The 22,944-nt window shown below is 42.3% G+C and overlaps 1 protein-coding gene across 1 annotated transcript in view; it reads left to right on the top strand.

Annotated features, from left to right (window-relative positions):
• LOC125519176 overlaps positions 1 to 22,714 on the top strand; it is a gene marked incomplete at its 3' end in the record, with an annotated part of 60,595 nt that extends 37,881 nt beyond the window's left edge. Inside the window, exon 2 of the mRNA XM_048684052.1 lies at positions 22,325 to 22,714. Within this exon, the coding sequence (XP_048540009.1) occupies positions 22,325 to 22,714 (390 nt within the window). The remainder of the gene's footprint in view (positions 1 to 22,324) is intronic.
• Positions 22,715 to 22,944: the final 230 nt, after the last annotated feature.

Here is a 22,944-nt window from a genome sequence, read left to right as displayed (position 1 = left end):
CGGTGGCGTTCATCTCTGCCCAGTATGTCTTAACACGGGCAAGAGCCATCCGCGCACCCTCTATGCACGCCGACCTCTTTACGGCGTCAATATGCGACACAGCGCCAAGGAATCTTTGCACTAACCCAAAATAACTATTCGGCCTTGGTCCTCCTGGCCAAAGATGATCCATGATAGACCTCATGGCAAGCCCGGACAACCTATGGAGCTCAGCCCACTTGGCCATTTGCTCATTTAATAGCAGCGGACGCGTCGGAGCACTAAACTGCGACTAGAACAACTTTTCCACTTCGTGATCTTTTTGATCTTTGAAGAACTCAGTCGCATCAGCAGCACTCATTGCCAGGCCCGAATACGCGTCTGCAACACTCCATAATTGATCCAGAGGGGCATACTTCCGATCTCCGAACTTCGTCCGCAACAAAAAGGGCTTCCCAGCCGTGATATCTCTGGCCTGGCGAAGCTCCACCTTCGCCGCTTTGGTTTTAGAGCGGGTCTCCTTGGCTGCTACCATGGTTTTCTCCAGGTCTGCCGTTTTCTCTTGGATTTCCTTTTCAAGCAGCTCATACCGGTTGGCGGCATCCTTCAATTCAATAGCCATCTTGGCTATTTTATCTTCGCTCTGGCGACGAGCAGCCTGTTCGGCTCTTAAATCTTCGGTCGCCTTTAGGGCGGCCGCATCACTCCTCCTGGCTTGTTCCTTGGCTTGGGCCAGTTCCACCCGAAGGGTCTCCACGGCGGGAGCTCCATCTACAGCAACAACATATTATAGATACTAGCATCACGCTCCTCTTAATACTTGTTGACCACCCAAAAATACATACCCTGTGCCTCGTCAAGCTGCTTGTTCACAAACGCGATGTCAGCATCTGCCGCGTCAAGTTGACGGATAAGTCCGGCAAATTCAGCAGTCCGACCAGCCACCGGGCCGTCAGTCGCCTGCACATGAAAGCAGCGCAATAATTACCTGGGACTACGATCCTCTCTTTGCCGCCTCTGGACAGCAACCAGAGTCTCAGGGGCTAATATCTGTATAGAGCACACCTAGCGTGTGCGGTACCATCAAAAAATTCTTATATATTACTTTGCGTACCTCAAAGCCTCTTAGCAGGCTCGTAAAAGCTTCATGCAACCCACTTGGCGGACGAGATCCTCTCAACCACCATACTCATTAAAGTACAATGCTCCTCTGAAATAGCCGCTTTCTCCAAAAGACTCATCAGTGCGTCCGGTTGCACACCGGACAGTCCCGGACTCTTTTTGTTGCTCTCGTTAGGAGACGAATATTCCGGACTGCGAGTGGCCGAAGGGTTACCTTATGGCCTTGGCGGATCAGGAGAAACCCTCCGTGATGACACCTCAGGGTCGTCCGCCCAGGAGGCAGGGGGAGGCGTTTTGCTCTCCATCATCTCCGAAAGAAGATCCCCCAAAGACGAAATCTACTGAGAAGGGCTACGGGACGGACTGCAAGATATATGTCTCGGTTATTGCCCTCGGAGATAAAACAGGATACATTTACCAAAAGCACTCTTGATTCACTTTGCCCTTGTTTTGGACTCTAACTTGTATGATTTGAATGAAACTAATCCGGACTGACGCTGTTTTCAGCAGAATTGCCATGATGTTGTTTTATGTGCAAAAAACAAAAGTTCTCGGAATGACCTGAAACTCCACGGGATATCTTACAATAAATAATAATAAATCCTCACCAAAGATGAAGACCAGGGGGCCCACACCCTTCTCACGAGGGTGGGGGGAGCCCCCCCTAGGGCGCGCCCCTACCTCGTGGGCCCCCTGGAGACCCCCCGACTCCAACTCCAACTCTATATAACTGCTTTCGGGGAGAGAAAAATCAGAGAGAAGAAATCATCGCGTTTTACGATACGGAGCCACCGCCAAGCCCTAAAACCTCTCGGGAGGGCTGATCTGGAGTCCGTTCGGTGCTCCGGAGAGGGGGATTCGTCACCGTCGTCATCATCAACCATCCTCCATCACCAATTTCATGATGCTCACCGCCGTGCGTGAGTAATTCCATCGTAGGTTTGCTGGACGGTGATGGGTTGGATGAGATTCACCATGTAATCGAGTTAGTTTTGTTAGGGTTTGATCCCTAGTATCCACTATGTTCTGAGATTGATGTTGCTATGACTTTGCTATGCTTAATGCTTGTCACTAGGGCCTGAGTGCCATGATGTCAGATCTGAACCTATTATGTTTTCATCAATATATGAGAGTTCTAGATCCTATCTTGCAAGTCTATAGTCACCTATTATGTGTTATGATCCGTTAACCCCGAAGTGACAATAATTAGGATACTTACCGGTGATGACCGTAGTTTGAGGAGTTCATGTATTCACTATGTGCTAATGCTTTGTTCCGGTTCTGTATTAAAAGGAGGCCTTAATATCCCTTAGTTTCCATTTGGACCCCGCTGCCACGGGAGGGTAGGACAAAAGATGTCATGCAAGTTCTTTTCATAAGCACGTATGACTATATTCGGAATACATGCCTACATTACATTGACGAATTGGAGCTAGTTCTGTGTCACCCTATGTTATGACTGTTACACGATGAACTGCATCCGGCATAATTATCCATCATTGATCCAATGCCTACGAGCTTTCCATATACTGGTTTACGCTTATTTACTTTCCTGTTGCTATTGTTACAATCACTACAAAATACCAAAAACATTACCTTGCTTTCATTACTCTTTTGTTACCGTTACCATCACTATCATATTACTTTGCTACTAAACACTTTGTTGCAGATACTAAGTTTCCAGGTGTGGTTGAATTGACAACTCAGCTGCTAATACTTGAGAATATTCTCTGGCTCCCCTTGTGTTGAATCAATAAATTTGGGTTGAATACTCTACCCTCGAAAGCTGTTGCGATCCCCTATACTTGTGGGTTATCAAGACTAATTTCTGGCGCCGTTGCCGGGGAGCATAGCTCTATTCTTTGAGTCACTTGGGATTTATATTTGCTGGACACTATGAAGAACTTGAGAGATCCAAAAACCAAGATCTATCCCTCAACTACGAGGGGAGGTAAGGAACTGCCATCTAGCTCTGCACTTGATTCACCTTCTGTTATGAGTAAGCTTGCGACACCTAAACCTGCTTCTGCTATTCGTTCTGATATGTCGCATGTTATTGATGATGCTACTTCTGCTATACATGATACTTATGATGAAACTACCTCTATGCCTGATACTGCTATGCCACTTAGTGATTTTCTCGAGGAACGACTTGCTAGGGCTAGAGAGATTGAAAATGTTGAATCTGATTATGAAGATGAAAGTGATGATGAAGAATCACTTGTTATTCCTGAGGGTTATTTATTTGATCAAGATGCTTCTTTAGATATTTTAGCTTGCAAAGATAGATATGAAGTCAAAAGGTTATTAGCTAAATGGAATAAGCAATCTCTAAATGCTAGGATGAGACCTGACCCCGCTTTTGCTACTTCACCTATCTGTGTTGCTGATAAGGATTATGAATTCTCTGTTGATCCTGATATAATTACTTTGGTTGAATCTGATCCTTTTTATGGATATGAATCTGAAACTGTTGTAGCACATCTTACTAAATTAAATGATATAGCCACCCTCTTCACTAATGATGAGAGATCTCGCTACTTTTATATCCTTAAAATATTTCTGTTCTCATTAAAGGGTGATGCTAAGATATGGTTTAATTCTCTTGATCCTGGTTGTGTGCGTAGTCCCCAGGATATGATTTACTACTTCTGTGCTAAATATTTCCCTGCTCATAAGAAACAAGCTGCTTTAAAGGAAATATACAACTTTGTGCAAATTAAAGAAGAGAGTCTCCCACAAGCTTGGGGGAGGCTTCTCAAGTTACTTAATGCCTTGCCTGATCATCCTCTTAAGAAAAATGAAATACTTGATATCTTTTATAATGGACTAACTGATGCTTCCAGAGATTACCTGGATAGTTGTGTTGGTTCTCTTTTCAGGGAAAGAACATCGGATGAAGCCAAAATCTTACTGAATAATATGTTGACAAATGAAAATAATTGGACACATCCGGAGCCAGCTCCTGCTCCAATTAACGATCCTATTCCTAAACCAACTCCGAAGAAGAGAGGTATTCTATTTCTCAGTCCCTAAGATATGCAAGAGGCAAAGAAATCTATGAAAGAAAAAAGGTATTAAAGCTGAAGATGTTAAGAATTTATCTCCTATTGAAGAAATACATGGCCTATTGAAGAAACATATGATCTTAATACTTTATTTATTGAAGAACCTCCAGACCCCGATAACCCGACACAGGTAGTAAAGGTAAATTCTCTCTATAGATATGATAAAGCTGAAATCCCTCCTACTAAAATTACTAGTCAATGCTTGGATGAGTTTGATAATTTTATGTTTAAGCAAGAAGACTTCAATGCTTATTTTGGTAGACAACTAAAACAAGATGCTGATATGATTAAATACTTGGGTGATTATATGGCTAATATTAGAGGTGAACTTAAACTTGTTAGCAAACATGCTTCTATGGTTACCACTCAAGTAGAACAAGTACTTAAAGCTCAAAAGGAATTGCTCAATGAGATGAATAGTAAGAAAAATGATTATGCTGTTAAAGTGGCTACTAGAACTGGTAGAATGACTCAGGAACCTTTGTATCCTGAAGGCCACCCTAAGAGAATTGAGCAAGATTCTCAGAGAAATAAAATTGATGCACCTAGTTCTTCTAAAAGGAAGAAAAAGAAAAATGATAGAACTGTGCAAACTTCTAGTGAACCTATTGCTGAACCACCTGATAATCCAAATGATATCTCTATGTCTGATGCTGAAACTCAATCTGGTAATGAACATGAACCTAATGAAAATGTTAATGATGATGTTCATAATAATGCTCAACCTAGTAATGATAATGATGTAGAAACTGAACCTGCTGTTGATCTTGATAACCCACAATCAAAGAATCAACATTATGATAAAAAAGACTTTGTTGCTAGGAAACATGGTAAAGAAAGAGAACCCTGGGTTCAGAAACCCATGCCTTTTCCTCCCAAACCATCCAAGAAAAAGGATGATGAGGATTTTGAGCGCTTTGCTGAAATGATTAGACCTATCTTTTTACGTATGCGATTAACTGATATACTCAAAACAAATCCTTATGCTAAGTACATGAAAGATATTATTACAAATAAGAGAAAGATACTGGAAGCTGAAATTTCCACCATGCTTTCTAATTATACTTTGAAGGGTGGAATACCAAAGAAACTTGGAGATCCAGGAGTACCTACTATACCATACTCCATTAAAAGAAACTATGTTAAAACTGCTTTATGTGATCTTGGAGCCGGTGTTAGTGTTATGCCTCTCTCTTTATATATCGTAGACTTGATTTGAATAAGTTGACACCTACTGAAATATCTTTGCAAATGGCTGATAAATCAACTGCTATACGTGTCGATATTTGTGAGGATGTGCCTGTTGTGGTGGCAAATGTTACTATTTTAATGGACTTTGTTATTCTTGATATTCCCAAGGACGATAGTATGTCTATTATTCTTGGAAGACCTTCTGGAACCCACAAACACGAAAAACCAACTCAAGCACGAGTTCCAGCCCTCTTTGCTGTAATTTTCGATCTCCTTGCTCAAAGCACCTCTCACAAAACTGCTTGGGGAGATTGTTCATTGGTATGTGACTCCTCCATTGGTCCAATTAGTTTTTGTTCTAGTGCTTTATTCATTGCAAATTTTTGCTGCTTAGGTGACCCTGTTCTTGAGCTTGCATGTCAAACTTATATGGTCAAAAGTAGTTTTGATGCATGATATAGGCCCTAGGCACTTGTAGGAGTAGTTGCTATCAATATTATTGAGTTTGGTTTACTTTTATTTTGAAGTTACTAAAAATTTCAGAATTTTTCAGAAAATGATGAGGAGATTGTTGAGGGGCTCATCGAGCCAAAGCTCGAAGGAAAAGGCACCGAAGCCTAAGTATAATTTGCCGCGCACCGCGGAGGTTCGGGCGTGTGAATGGCCTTCCGAGGATTTCTTGAGAGCAGCCGGGATTTATGAAGATTTTCATGAATTGGCTCATAATGCAGGCCTCACTGCTTTCCTCCACGACCAATGCGATTTGTATCTCTTACTCACAAATACCTTTGTGCAAAACTTTCATTTTCATTCTAGGAACTCACCACCTACGGTGGAGTTTCATTTATATGATGAGCATAAGGAGATGTCACTTTATGATTTCTGTCGGATTTGTTTGGTCCCTTTTGGGGGCAAGACAGAAGAACCACATCGTGATGATGTGGAGGGATTTATTAATACTATCACTGTAGGAGAAACTAGGAAGGTTTCCGATGCATGAATCACTAGCATACATTTTCCTGTTTTACGTTACTTTGCATTATTTGCTAGTCGTTGCTTAATTGGATGCAGAAACTGTGGAAACCTTAGTATACCTGATATAATTATTCTGCTCCAAGGTTTATACAGTGATAAAACTTTTAGTATGGGCGGCATTATTGCTAGATGGTTAAGTATGAACCGTACTAAGGGTCCCATCTTTGGAGGCATCTATGCTACACGCCTAGCTGCACATTTTAACATACCTATTAGGCATGCTGAGAAGGAAGAAAAAGTGCTTCCTCGTGTTTATTTAGATTATAAAAGTATGGTGGCACACGATTTCATTGTTAAGAATAGGGCAGGAGAGCTTAAATATCAATTGTTCTTTAATAAAGATCATCCTGAGACCATTACCTTGCCTGCTCCTGCTTTGTTTGATTTGACTGTAGGAAAGTACCTTGTTCCGTTGACGGCTATCCACGCCTACCGAAACCCTGCACCAGCCGAGGAGCCAGAACCGGAACCACAATTTGATCCTTCACGATAGTCTAACTATCAGTGGGATCTGGAGATGATTGCCAGCCAGTGGCAATCGGAGCCTTCTTCTTCCTCATCACAGTATGACCCCAACAACTATTATTATGGATATCAGCCAGGCCAGTCGTGGCCATAAACCAACTTAGGCCAAAAGCCTAAGCTTGGTGGAGTATGTATTTCTCACCGACATTACATTTATGTTCACACACACTCATTGCTAGATGTCGGTGCTCATACTTTTTCATTGTATCATCCATGCTAGTTTATTTCCTTTTATGCTTTTTTCTTGTGTGCTTGATAAACCTTAAGAAAAAACCAAAAAAATTTAGTTGTAGCTTTTAATTAATTTACTTTCCATGCTTGTAGTAGTAATTAAAAAGAAAATTCAAAAATATTTCTTGTTCTTCTTTTGCCTGTTGGGAGCTTTCCCGTGTAAATAGTATTATTTCTTTTCTTTGGGGGTCAGTAGGAGAAGACCATGAATAAATTGTTGAAATGGCTCTTATATGCATTATTGTTTATCTGACAAAAGAGCCCATATTGCCTTGTCTTCTCCTGTTTGTTGAATGCTCGCAGATTCCAGCTAAGTCCAATGCATGTGCACTCTTATTATTATTCACATTGTTCAGTCGTGCAAGTGAAAGGCAATTATGATGATATCTGATGGACTAACTAAGATGAGAAAAGCTGGTACGAACTCAACCTCTTTTGTTTTTGTAAATATGATGAGTTCATCGTTCTTGATTCAGCTTGTTATGAATAAACATGTTTGCAATGACAATTAGAGATCATAGTTGCTTGTGTCATGCTTGTTTAGCTATGAGTTATAATGGTTTACCTTGCGTGCCAACATGCTATAAAATGGTTATGATGTGGTATGATAGGGTGGTATCCTCCTCTGAATGATTTAAGTGACTTGACTTGGCGCATGATCACGCATGTAGTTGAAACAAATCAACATAGCCTTCACGATATTTATGTTCATGGTGGATTATATCCTACTCATGCTTGCATCCAATGTTTATTAATTTTAATGCATGTACATGGCTGTTGTCGCTCTCTAGTTGGTCGCTTCCCAGTCTTTTGCTAGCCTTCACCTATACTAAGCGGGAATACTGCTTGTGCATCCAATCCCTTAAACCCAAAAGTTATTCCACATGAGTCCACTATACCTTCCTATATGCGGTATCTACCTGCCGTTCCAAGTAAATTTGTATGTGCCAAACTCTAAACCTTCAAATAATCATCCTTTTTTGTATGCTCGAATAGCTCATGTATCAACTAGGGTTGTCTGTATCTTCCATGTTAGGCGGGTTATTCTCAAGAGGAGTGGACTCCGCTCCTCACTCACGAGATAAAGGGCTGGTCACCGGGATGCCCAGTCCCATGCTTTATGCAAACTAAATCAAAATAATTGCAAACAAAACTCCCCCTGGGACCTGATGTATGTTGGAGGCACTCGTTGTTTCGAGCAAGCCATGGATTGATTTTTGTTGCTGGAGGGGGAGTATAAACTTTAACATTCTGTTTGGGAACCGCCTATAATGTGTGTAGCATGGAAGATATCACCATCTCTTGGTTGTTATGTTGACAATGAAAGTATACCGCTCAAAATATTATTCACCTCTATTTCAAAACCGAGCTCTGGCACCTCTACAAATCCCTGCTTCCCTCTGCGAAGGGCCTATCTATTTACTTTTATGTTGAGTCATCACCCTCTTATTAAAAAGCACTAGCTGGAGAGTGCAGCTGTCATTTGCATTCATTACTGTTAATTTATATTGGGTGTGACTATGATTGGATCTCTTTTACCATGAATTACAATGTCTAGTCAGTCCTTGATCTTTAAAGGTGCTCTGCATTTATGTTTTGCGGTCTCAGAAAGGGCTAGCGAGATACCATCTTGTTATATCATATTATGATTGTTCTGAGAAAGTGTTGTCATCCGAGATTTATTATTATGGCTTGCTAGTTGATTATCCTATTGATATGAGTAAACATGAGACCTGAGAATTATTGCAAATATGGTTAGTTATAATCTTTGCTGAAAACTTGAATGCTAGCTTGACATATTTACAATAACAAGAGCAAACAGAGTTTGTAAAAATTTCTTTATTTCTTTCAGTTTGTCAACTAAATTGCTTGAGGACAAGCAAGGGTTTAAGCTTGGGGGAGTTGATACGTCTCCAACGTATCTACTTTTCCAAACACTTTTGCCCTTGTTTTGGACTTTACTTGTATGATTTGAATGGAACTAACCCGGACTGAAGCTGTTTTCGACAGAATTGCCATGATGTTGTTTTATGTGCAGAAAACAAAAGTTCTCGGAGTGACCTGAAACTCCACAGGATATCTGACAATAAGTAATAAAAAATCCTCGCCCAAGATGAAGACCAGGGGGCACACACCCTTCTCACGAGGGTGGGGGGGCCTAGGGCGCGCCACCCTCCTCGTGGGGCCCCTAGAGACCCCCCGACTCCAACTCCAACTCTATATAACTTCTTTCGGGGAGAAAAAAATCAGAGAGAAGAAATCATCGCGTTTTACGATGCAGAGCCACCGCCAAGCCCTAAAACCTCTTGGGAGGGCTGATCTGGAGTCCGTTCGGGGCTCCGGAGAGGGGGATTCGTCGCTGTCGTCATCATCAACCATCCTCCATCACCAATTTCATGATGCTCACCGCCGTGCGTGAGTAATTCCATCATAGGCTTGTTGGACGGTGATGGGTTGGATGAGATTCACCATGTAATCGAGTTAGTTTTGTTAGGGTTTGATCCCTAGTATCCACTATGTTCTGAGATTGATGTTGCTATGACTTTGCTATGCTTAATGCTTGTCACTAGGGCCCGAGTGCCATGATTTCAGATATGAACCTATTATGTTTTCATCAATATATGAGAGTTCTAGATCCTATCTTGCAAGTCTATAGTCACCTATTATGTGTTATGATCCGTTAACCCCGAAGTGACAGTAATCGGGATACTTACCGGTGATGACCGTACTTTGAGGAGTTCATGTATTCACTATGTGCTAATGCTTTATTCCGGTTCTCTATTAAAAGGAGCCCTTAATATCCCTTAGTTTCCATTAGGACCCCGCTGCCATGGGAGGGTAGGACAAAAGATGTCATGCAAGTTCTTTTCATAAGCATGTATGACTATATTCGGAATACATGCCTACATTACATTGAAGAATTGGAGCTAGTTCTGTGTCACCCTATTTTATGACTGTTACATGATGAACCGCATCCGGCATAATTATCCATCATTGATCCAATGCCTACGAGCTTTCCATATACTGGTTACGCTTATTTACTTTCCCGTTGCTATTGTTACAATCACTAAAAAATACCAAAAACATTACCTTGCTTTCATTACTCTTTTGTTACCGATACCATCACAATCATATTACTTTGATACTAAACACTTTGCTGCAGATACTGAGTTTCCAGGTGTGGTTGAATTGACAACTCAGCTGCTAATACTTGAGAATATTCTTTGGCTCCCCTTGTGTGGAATCAATAAATTTGGGTTGAATACTCTACCCTCGAAAGCTGTTGCGATCCCCTATACTTGTGGGTTATCACACTTACAGCTCGGTGGAGGGCTGGCCCCCTTGCGGGCACTGTGCGGTAAGGATGCCCTCCGGGGCAGTGCCTCCTGACGAAGATTTCTTCCCTCGTTTGGAACCTTTCATTTCCAAGTCGTTAGAGACAGTCCTTTTCCTTCCTTGGGGGGAGGGGATTCTAGATTCCTCTCCCCGATCATCCTCCTTCGCGGAGACACTAATTCATGAGGCCCGCTTTTAGCTTCTTTATCCCTCCCTTTATCTTCCCCTGATGGCACTTGATAAGGTGCGTGCTCGAGCATCCTGGCTAGTACAGGATCTGGTGAGCCTTCGGGAAGGGGGTCCGAACACCTGATCATCTTCGCCTTTCTTATCCAGTCCTGGCCAAGATTGATTTTTTCAGAATGATGTTGTGACAAATAAAAAGACAGCATGTTCGGCCACAGAATTACTCACCTGGGTATCTGGACGGTTGCAGTTGAGACCCACATCCTCGGTGGTGTCCGGACACTTTATTCGTGATCCGAAGAACAATCCATACATCTCTTTGAGCGTCATGCCGAAGAACCGCTGAATAGCTCAAGGTCCTTCCGGGTTGAACTCCCACATACGGAGAGATCGACGTTGGCACGACAGGACGCGACGAACTAGCATGACTTGCATTACCTTGACAAGGCTGACATCTCTCTTGAGGAGATCCCGGATGTGACTCTGCAATGTCGGCACGTCATTAACTGGCCCCCAGTCCAGCCCCTTGTTGACCCATGACACCAGTTGCGGCAGGGGGCCCGAACGGAAGGCAGGGGGAGCTACCCACTTAGTACTTCGGGGAGCTGTGATGTAAAACCACTCCCGCTGCCATAAGTTGTACACCTCCGGGAAGGAACCCTTTGGCCATGGGGCATCGACACCTTTGCTTATTGTGGCACCTCCGCATTCTACGTGTCGCCCATCGATCGTCTTCGGCTTCACATTGAAGGTCTTGAGCCATAAGACGAAGTGTGGGGTGATGCATAGGAAGGCCTCACATACGACGATAAACGACGAGATGTGAAGGATGGAATCTGGGGCTAGATCGTGGAAATCGAGCCCGTAAGAGAACATAAGTCCTCTAACAAATGGATCAAGACTAAATCCTAGCCCTCGGAGGAAGTGGGAAACAAATACGACACTCTCGTTGGGTTCAGAAGTGGGATGACCTGCCCTTGAGCGGGCAGCCTGTGCGAGATTTCGGCAGTCAGATACCTGGCTTCCCTTAGCTTCCTGATGTCCTCCTCTGTGACAGAGGAGGCCATCCACTGACCTTGAAGGTTGGATCCGGACATGGTTGAAGGTCCGAAGCGCTTAGCATGAGCCTTGGGTGTTGGAACTCGAGGTGGGGGAGGGGACGGGTTGGGCGCGAGAAGAAAAGGACAGGCCTTGGCCCCTTTATAAAGAGGGCGAATATCAAGCGTCCTCCGCGTGCCCATTTGGAACTTGCCTAAAATCGAGGAGTCATATTAACAAACACGGTTCGGTTACCCACACCCGTATTGATGAGAATCCCGTGATGGGGGGACATGATCTCTACATCGACAAGACATGCCTAGAAACCCGCCTCGCAACACGTGCGATAGCAGGTAGGAAAAAACGGTTCGTAATGACCAGGCCACGGCAGGACATCACGTTATGAAAAGTTGTCAGCAGATTGGATTTGTGGAATAATATACTCTCTACGGTGGTATGTGGAATTTGTTTTGCAGAGCTGTACACGACCCTTGTGTTCAAGAATCTTCTGTAGAGTATTCGGAGGAGGAACCCGCCTTGCAATGCCGAAGACAATCTGCGCGCCGGACTCATCATTATTGAAGCCAGGTTCAGGGGCTGCTGAGGGAGTCCTGGATTAGGGGGTCCTCGGACAGCCGGGCTATATACTTTGGTCGGACTGTTGGACTATGAAGATACAAGATTGAAGACTTTGTCCCGTGTCCGGGTGAGACTCTCCTTTGCGTGGAAGGCAAGCTTGGCAATTCGGATATGTAGATCTCCTCCCTTGTAACCGACTCTGTGTAACCCTAGCCCCCCTCCGGTGTCTATATAAACTGGAGGGTTTAGTCCGTAGGACAACAACAATCAGAATCATAGGCTAGCGTCTAGGGTTTAGCCTCTACGATCTCGTGGTAGATCAACTCTTGTAATACTCATATCATCAAGATCAATAAAGCAGGACGTAGGGTATTACCTCCATCGAGAGGGCCCGAACCTGGGTAAACATTGTGTCCCACGCCTCCTGTTACCATCCGCCTTAGACGCACAGTTCGGGACCCCCTACCCGAGATCCGCCGGTTTTGACACCGACACCCTCTCCCTCTCCTTCTCTTTCCTTCCCCCTTCCCCCTTCCTAGTAGGACTAGCAAAAGATGAATCCTACTCCTACTAGGAGGAGGATTCCTCCTCTCCTTGGGGCACACCAAGGCCGGCCGGCCTGCCCCCTTGCTCCTTTATATACGGGGGCGGGGGGGCACCTAAATACACACAAGTTGATTGTTCCAAGCCGTGTGCGGTGCCCCCCTCCACCATAATCCACCTCGATAATATCGTAGTAGTGCTTAGGCGAAGCCCTGCATCGGTAGCAACATTATCACCGTCATCACGCTGTCGTGCTGATGGAACTCTCCCGCAAAGCTCTGCTGGATCGGAGTTCGTGGGACGTCATCGAGCTGAACGTGTGCTGAACTCGAAGGTGCCGTGCGTTCGGTACTTGGATCAGTCGTATCGTGAAGACATACGACTACATCAACCGCGTTCTCATCGCTTCCGCTTACGGTCTACGAGGGTACGTGGACGATACTCTCCCCTCTCGTTGCTATGCATCACCATAATCTTGCGTGTGCGTAGGATTTTTTTTGAAATTACTACATTCCCCAACAGTGGCATCAGAGCCAGGTTTATGCGTAGATGTTATATGCATGAGTAGAACACAACGGAGTTGTGGGCGTGGGTATATACATATTGCTTGTCGTCACTAGTTGATTCTTGATTCAGCGGCATTGTTGGATGAAGCGGCCTAGACCGACATTACGCGTACGCTTATGCGGGCTGGTTCTACTGACGTGCTTCGCACACAGGTGGCTAGTGGGTGTCTGTTTCTCCAGATTTAGTTGAATCGGATTCAATGAACAAGGTTCTTTCTAAAGATCAAAAAGCAATCACTATACCGCGTTGTGGTTTTTGATGCATAGGTAAGAACGGTTCTTGCTCAGCCCGTAGCAGCCACGTAAAACTTGCAACAACAAAGTAGAGGATGTCTAACTTGTTTTTGTAGGGCATGTTGTGATGTGATATGGTCAAGACATGATGCTAAATTTTATTGTATGAGATGATCATGTTTTGTAACACAGTTATCGGCAACTGGCAGGAGCCATATGGTTGTCGCTTTATTGTATGAAATGCAATCGCCATGTAATTGCTTTACTTTATCACTAAGAGGTAGCGATAGTCGTGGAGGCAATAGTTGGCATGACGACAACGATGCTTCGATGGAGATCAAGGTGTCAAGCCGGTGACGATGGTGATCATCACGGTGCTTTGGAGATGGAGATCACAGGCCCAAGATGATGATGGCTGATGTCTAGTACACAACCTTCTTCTTGTAGACGTTGTTGGGCCTCCAAGTGCAGAGGTTTGTAGGGCAGTAGCAAATTTCCCTCAAGTGGATGACCTAAGGTTTATCAATCCGTAGGTGGCGTAGGATGAAGATGGTCTCTCTCAAGCAACAATGCAACCAAATAACAAAGAGTATCTTGTGTCCCCAACACACCCAATACAATGGTAAATTGTATAGGTGCACTAGTTCGGCGAAGAGATGGTGATACAAGTGGTATATGGATGGTAGATAAAGGTTTTTGTAATCTGAAAATATAAAAACAGCAACGTAACTAATGATAAAAGGGAGCACAAATGGTATTGCAATGTGTTGAAACAAGGCCTAGGGTTCATACTTTCACTAGTGCAAGTTCCCTCAACAATAATAACATAATTGGATCACATAACTATCCCTCAACATGCAACAAAGAGTCACTCCAAAGTCACTAATAGAGGAGAACAAACGAAGAGATCATGGTAGGGTACGAAGCCACCTCAAAGTTATTCTTTCCAATCAATCCGTTGGGCTATTCCTATAAGTGTCACAAACAGCCCTAGAGTTCATACTAGAATAACACCTTAAGACACAAATCAATCAAAACCCTAATGTCACCTAGATACTCCAATGTCACCTCAAGTATCCCTGGGTATGATTATACGATATGCATCACACAATTTTAGATTCATCTATTCAACCAACACATAGAAACTCAAAGAGTGCCCCAAAGTTTCTACCAGAGAGTCAAGACAAAAACGTGTGCCAACCCCTATGCATAGATTCCCAAGGTCACGGAACCCGCAAGTTGATCACCAAAACATACATCAAGTGGATCATAGAATACCCCATTGTCACCACAGGTATCCCACGCAAGACATACATCAAGTGTTCTCAAATCCTTAAAGACTCAATCCGATAAGATAACTTCAAAGGGAAAACTCAATCCATTACAAGAGAGTAGAGGGGGAGAAACATCATAAGATCCAACTATAATAGCAACGCTCGCGATACATCAAGATGGTACCACCTCAAGAACACGAGAGAGAGAGAGAGAGAGATCAAACACATAGCTACTGGTACATACCCTCAGCCCCGAGGGAGAACTACTCCCTCCTCGTCATGGAGAGCACCGGGATGATGAAGATGGCCACCAGAGAGGGATTCCCCCCTCCGGCAGGGTGCCGGAACGGGTCTAGATTGGTTTTCGGTGGCTACGGAGGCTTCTGGCGGCGGAACTCCCGATCTATTGTGCTCCCCGAAGTTTTTAGGGTATATGGGTATATATGGGAGGAAGAAGTACGTCGGTGGACCTCTGGGATGTCCATGAGGCAGGGGGCGTGCCCAGGGGGGTGGGCGTGCCCCCCACCCTCGTGGGCAGCCCGGGACTCTCTTGGTCCAACTCCGATACTCTGTGGGCTTCTTCTGGTCCAAAAATAAGTTCCGTGAAGTTTCAGGTCAATTGGACTCCGTTTGATTTTTCTTTTCTGCGATACTCCAAAACAAGGAAAAAAATAGAAACTGGCACTGGGCTCTGGGTTAATAGGTTGGTCCCAAAAATCATATAAAATAGCATATAAATGCATATAAAACATCCAAGGTTGATAATATAATAGCATGGAACAATCAAAAATTATAGATACGTTGGTGACATATCAGCATCGCCAAGCTTAATTCCTGCTCGTCCTCGAGTAGGAAAATGATAAAAACAGAATTTTTGATGTGGAATGCTACCTGACATATTTCTCTAAGTAATTCTCTTCATCTTTGCATGAATGTTCAGATCCATAAGATTCAAGGCAAAAGTTTAATATTGACATAAAAATAATAATACTTCAAGCATACTAACTAAGCAATCATGTCTTCTCAAAATAACATGGCCAAAGAAAGCTATCCCTACAAAATCATATAGTCTGGCTATGCTCTATCTTCACCACACAAAATATTCAAATCATGCACAACCCCGATGACAAGCCAAGCAATTGTTTCATACTTTTGATGTTCTCAAACTTTTTCAATCTTCACGCAATACATGAGCATGAGCCATGGACATAGCACTATAGGTAGAATAGAATGGTGGTTGTGGAGAAGACAAAAAAGAAGAAGATAGTCTCACATCAACTAGGCATATCAACGGGCTATGGAGATGCCCATCAATATATATCAATGTGAGTGAGTAGGGATTGCCATGCAACGGATGCACTAGAGCTATAAATGTATGAAAGCTCAACAAAAGAAACTAAGTGGGTGTGCATCCGACTTGCTTTCTCACGAAGACCTAGGGCACTTGAGGAGGCCCATTGTTGGAATATACAAGCCAAGTTCTATAATGAAAGATTCCCACTAGTATGTGAAAGTGACAACATAGGAGACTCTCTATCGTGAAGATCATGGTGCTACTTTGAAGCACAAGTGTGGTAAAAGGATAGTAGCATTGCCCCTTATCTCTTTTTCTCTCATTTTTTATTTGTTTTATTTTTTATTTGGGCCTTTTCTATTTTTTTATTTGGGCCTTTTCTATTTTTTTATGGCCTCTTTTTTCTCTTTTTTTCTTTTTTTATTTTTCGTCCGGAGTCTCATCCCGACTTATGGGGGAATCATAGTCTCCATCATCCTTTCCTCACTGGGACAATGCTCTAATAATGATGATCATCACACTTTTATTTACTTACAATTGAAGAATTACAACTCGATACTTAGAACAAAATATGACTCTATATGAATGCCTCCGGCGGTGTACCGGGATGTGCAATGACTCAAGAGTGACATGTATGGAAAAATAATGAATGGTGGCCATGCCACAAATACGATGTCAACTACATGATCATGCAAAGCAATAACAATGATGAAGCATGTCATAATAACGTACGGTGGAAAGTTGCATGGTAATATATCTCGGAATGGCTATGGAAATGCCATAATAGGTAGGTATGGTGGTTGTTTTGAGGAAGATATATGGTGGGTTTATGGTACCGGCGAAAGTTGCGCGGTACTAGAGAGGCTAGCAATGGTGGAAGGGTGAGAGTGCGTATAATCCATGGACTCAACATTAGTCATAAAGAACTCACATACTTATTGCAAAAATCTATTAGTTATCAAAACAAAGTACTACGCGCATGCTCCTAGGGGATAGATTGGTAGGAAAAGACCATCGCTCGTCCCCGACCGCCACTCATAAGGAAGACAATCAATAAATAAATCATGCTCCGACTTCATCACATAACGGTTCACCATACGTGCATGCTACGGGAATCACAAACGTTAACACAAGTATCTCTCAAATTCACAACTACTAAGTAGCATGACTCTAATATTACCATCCTCATATCTCAAAACAATCATCAAGTATCAAACTTCTCATAGTATTCAATGCACTTTCTATGAAAGTTTTTATTATATCCCTCTTGGATGCCCATCATATTAGGACTAAATTCATAACCAAAGCAAATTACCAAGCTGTTTAGGACTCTCAAAATAATATAAGTGAAGCATGAGAGTTCATCTATTTCTATAAAATAAAGCCACCACCGTGCTCTAAAAGGATATAAGTGAAGCACTAGAGCAAATGACAAACTACTCCGAAGGATATAAGTGAAGATCAATGAGTAGTCAAATAATTGTGCAACTATATGAAGAATCCATAACATTAAAGAATTTCAGATCTTGGTATTTTATTCAAACAGCAAGCAAAGCAAAATAAAATGAAATGACGCTCCAAGCAAAACACATATCATGTGGTAAATAAAAATATAGCTCCAAGTAAAGTTACCGATGAACGAAGACGAAAGAGGGGATGCCTTCCGGGGCATCCCCAAGCTTAGGCTCTTGGTTGTCCTTGAATATTACCTTGGGGTGCCTTGGTCATCCCCAAGCTTAGGCTCTTGCCACTCCTTATTCCATAGTCCATCGAATCTTTACCCAAAACTTGAAAACTTCACAACACAAAACTTAACAGAAAACTCGTAAGCTCCGTTAGCGAAACAAAACAAAACACCACTTCAAGGTACTGTAATGAACTCATTCTTTATTTATATTTGTGTTAAACCTACTGTATTCCAACTTATCTATGGTTTATAAACTCTTTTACTAGCCATAGATTCATCAAAATAAGTAAACAACACATAGAAAACATAATCTGTCAAAAACAGAACAGTCTGTAGTAATCTGGATCAAACATATACTTCTGGAACTCATAAAATTCTCAAATAAATTGCTGGACGTGAGGAATTTATCTATTAATCATCTTCAAAAATAATTAACTAAATAGAACTCTCCAAATAAAAATGACAGCAATTCTCGTGAGCGCTAAAGTTTCTGTTTTTTACAGCAAGATTAAAAAGACTTTCCCCAATGGTTCTAGTTGGAACAAACACTAACTAAAACATAAAAAACTCAATCATAACAGAGGCTAGATAAATTATTTATTACTAAACAGGAGCAAAAAGCAAGGAACAAAAATAAAGTTGGGTTTCCTCCCAACAAGCGCTATCGTTTGACACCCCTAGTTAGCCATGATGATTTCAACGATGCTCACATAAAAGATAAGAATTGTAACATAAAGAGAGCATCATGAAGAATATGGCTAGCACATTTAAGTCTAACCCACTTCCTATGCATAGGTATTTTGTGAGCAAACAACTTGTGGGAACAATAATTAACTAGCATAGGAAGGTAAAGCAAGCAAAACTTCAAGATTTTAAGCACATAGAGAGGAAACTTGATATTATTGCAACTCCTACAAGCATATGTTCCTCCCTCATAATAATTTTCAGTAGCATCATGAAGGAATTCAACAATATAACCAGCACCTAAAGCATTCTTTTCATGATCTACAAGCATAGAAAATTTACTACTCTCTACATAAGCAAAATTCTTCTCATGAATAATAGTGGGAGCAAACTCAACAAAATAATTATCATGTGAGGCATAATCCAATTGAAAACTAAAATCATGATGACAAGTTTCATGGATATCATTATTCTTTATAGCATACAAGTCATCACAATAATCATCATAGATAGCAACTTTTTTCTCATAATCAATTGGATCCTCTTCCGAAATAGTGGATTCATCACAAAATAAAGTCATGACCTCTCCAAATCCACTTTCGTCAATATAATCATCATAAATAGGAGGCATGCTTTCATCATAATAAATTTTCTCATCAAAACTTGGGGGACAAAAAATATCATCTTCATCAAACATAGCTTCCCCAAGCTTGTGGCTTTGCATATCATTAGCATCATGGATATACAAGGAATTCATACTAACAACATTACAATCATGCTCATCATTCAAATATTTAGTGCCAAACATTTTAATGCATTCTTCTTCTAACACTTTGGCACAATTTTCCTTTACATCATACTCACGAAAGATATTAAAAAGATGAAGCGTATGAGGCAAACTCAATTCCATATTTTTTTTGTAGTTTTCTTTTATAAACTAAACTAGTGCTAAAACAAGAAACAAAATGATTCGATTGCAAGATCTAAAGATATACCTTCAAGCACTAACCTCCCCGGCAATGGCGCCAGAAAAGAGCTTGATGTCTACTACACAACCTTCTTCTTGTAGACGTTGTTGGGCCTCCAAGTGCAGAGGTTTGTAGTGCAGTACTAAATTTCCCTCAAGTGGATGACCTAAGGTTTATCAATCCGTAGGAGGCGTAGGATGAAGATGGTCTCTCTCAAGCAACCCTGCAACCAAATAACAAAGAGTCTCTTGTGTCCCCAACACACCCAATACAATGGTAAATTGTATACGTGCACTAGTTCGGTGAATAGATGGTGATACAAGTGGCATATGGATGGTAGATAAAGGTTTTTGTAATCTGAAAATATAAAAACAGCAAGGTAACTAATGATAAAAGTGAGCACAAACAGTATTGCAATGCGTTGAAACAAGGCCTAGCGTTCATACTTTCACTATTGCAAGTTCCCTCAACAATAATAACATAATTGGATCACATAAATATCCCTCAACATGCAACAAAGAGTCACTCCAAAGTCACTAATAGCGGAGAACAAACGAAGAGATCATGGTAGGGTACGAAACCACTTCAAAGTTATTCTTTCCAATCAATCCGTTGGGCTATTCCTATAAGTTTCACAAACAGCCCTAGAGTTCGTACTAGAATAACACCTTAAGACACAAATCAACCAAAACCCTAATGTCACCTAGATACTCCAATGTCACCTCAAGTATCCGTGGGTATGATTATACGGTATGCATCACACAATCCCAGATTGATCTATTCAACCAACACATAGAACCTCAAAGAGTGCCCCGAAGTTTCTACCGGAGAGTCAAGACGAAAATGTGTGCCAACCCCTATGCATAGATTCCCAAGGTCACGGAACCCGCAAGTTGATCACCAAAACATACATCAAGTGGATCATAGAATACCCCATTGTCACCACAGATATCCCACGCAAGACATACATCAAGTGTTCTCAAATCCTTAAAGACTCAATCCGATAAGATAACTTCAAAGGGAAAACTCAATCCATTACAAGAGAGTAGAGGGGGAGAAACATCATTAGATCCAACTATAATAGCAAAGCTCGCGATACATCAAGATCGTACCACCTCAAGAACACGAGAGAGATAGATAGAGAGAGAGAGAGATCAAACACATAGCTACTGGTACATACCCTCAGCCCCGAGGGAGAACTACTCCTTCCTCGTGATGGAGAGCATCGGGATGACGAAGATGGCCACCGAAGAGGGATTCCCCCCTCCGGCAGGGTGTCAGAACGGGTCTAGATTGGCTTTCGGTGGCTACGGAGGCTTCTGGCGGCGGAACTCCCGATCTATTGTGCTCTCGGATGTTTTTAGGGTATATGGAGATATATAGGCGGAAGAAATACGTCAGGGGGGCCACGAGGGGCTCACGAGGGTGGAGGGCGCGCCCCCTGCCTCGTGGCCTCTTGTAGATCCCCTGACGTGCACTCCAAGTCTTATGGGATTCTTCTGATCCAAAAATAAGTTCCGTGATGTTTCAGGTCAATTGGACTCCGTTTGATTTTCCTTTTCTGCGATACTCTAAAACAAGGAAAAAACAGGAATTGCCACTGGGCTCTGGGTTAATAGGTTAGTCCCAAAAATCATATAAAATAGCATATAAATGCATATAAAACATCCAAGGTTGATAATATAATAGCATGGAATAATCCAAAATTATAGATACGTTGGAGACGTATCAATGGCCATATCATATCACTTATATTTATTGCATGTGATGTTTATCTTTTGTGCATCTTATTTTGCTTAGATCAATAGTAGCATTATAAGATGATCTCTCACTAAATTTGAAGGTACAAGTGTTCTCCCTGAGTATGCACCATTGTGAAAGCTCGTCGTGCCGAGACACCACGTGATGATCGGGTGTGATAAGCTCTACGTTCACATACAACGGGTGCAAGCCAGTTTTGCACAGGCAGAATACTCGGGTTAAACTTGACGAGCCTAGCATATGCAGATATGGCCTCGAAACACTAAGACCGAAAGGTCGAGCGTGAATCATATAGTAGATATGATCAACATAGTGATGTTCACCATTGAAAACTACTCCATCTCACGTGATGATCGGACATGGTTTAGTTGATATGGATCACGTGATCACTTAGATGATTAGAGGGATGTCTGTCTAAGTGGGAGTTCTTAAGTAATATGATTAATTAAACTTCAATTTATCATGAACTTAGTACCTGATAGTATTTTGCTTGTCTATATTGTTGTAGATAGATGGCCCGTGTTGTTGTTCTGTTGAATTTTAATGCGTTCCTTGAGAAAGCAAAGTTGAAAGATGATGGTAGCAATTACACACACTGGGTTCGTAACTTGAGGATTTGCTGCATAGAAGACTGACGTCCTGGAAGCACCGCTAGGTGCCAAACCCGCTGCAGGAGCAACGCCAGATGTTATGAACTGCTGGCAGAGCAAAGCTGATGACTACTCGATAGTTCAATGTGCCATGCTTTACGGCTTAGAACCGGGACTTCAACGATGTTTTGAACGTCATGGAGCATATGAGATGTTCCAGGAGTTGAAGTTAATATTTCAAGCAAATGCCCGGATTGAGAGATATGAAGTCTCCAATAAGTTCTATAGTTGCAAGATGGAGGAGAATAGTTCTGTCAGTGAACATATACTCAGAATGTCTGGGTACCACAACCACTTGACTCAACTGGGAGTTAATCTTCCTGATGATAGTGTCATTGACAGAGTTCTTCAATCACTGCCACCAAGCTACAAGAGCTTTGTGATGAACTATAATATGCAAGGGATGAATAAGACGATTCCTGAGCTCTTCGCAATGCTAAAGGCTGCGGAGGTAGAAATCAAGAAGGAGCATCAAGTGTTGATGGTCAACAAGACCACCAGTTTCAAGAAAAAGGGTAAAGGGAAGAAGGGGAACTTCAAGAAGAAGGGGAACTTCAAGAAGAACGGCAAGCATGTTGCTGCCCAAGTGAAGAAGCCCAAGTCTGGACCTAAGCCTGGGACTGAGTGCTTCTACTGCAAAGGGACTGGTCACTGGAAGCGGAACTGCCCCAAGTATTTGGCGGATAAGAAGGATGGCAAGGTGAACAAAGGTATATGTGATATACATGTTATTGATGTGTACCTTACTAATGCTCGCGGTAGCACCTGGGTATTTGATACTGGTTCTATTGCTAATATTTGCAACTCAAAATAGGGTCTACGGATTAAGCAAAGATTGGCTAAGGACGAGGTGACGATGCGCATGGGAAATGGTTCCAAAGTCGATGTGATCGCGGTCGGCACGCTACCTCTACATCTACCTTCGGGATTAGTTTTAGACCTAAATAATTGTTATTTGGTGCCAGCATTGAGCATGAACATTATATCTGGATC

The sequence above is a fragment of the Triticum urartu genome, chromosome 7 (assembly GCF_003073215.2).
Source record: "Triticum urartu cultivar G1812 chromosome 7, Tu2.1, whole genome shotgun sequence".
Classification (NCBI taxonomy): Eukaryota; Viridiplantae; Streptophyta; class Magnoliopsida; order Poales; family Poaceae; genus Triticum; species Triticum urartu.
This window is presented reverse-complemented; position numbering and strand designations above follow the sequence as displayed.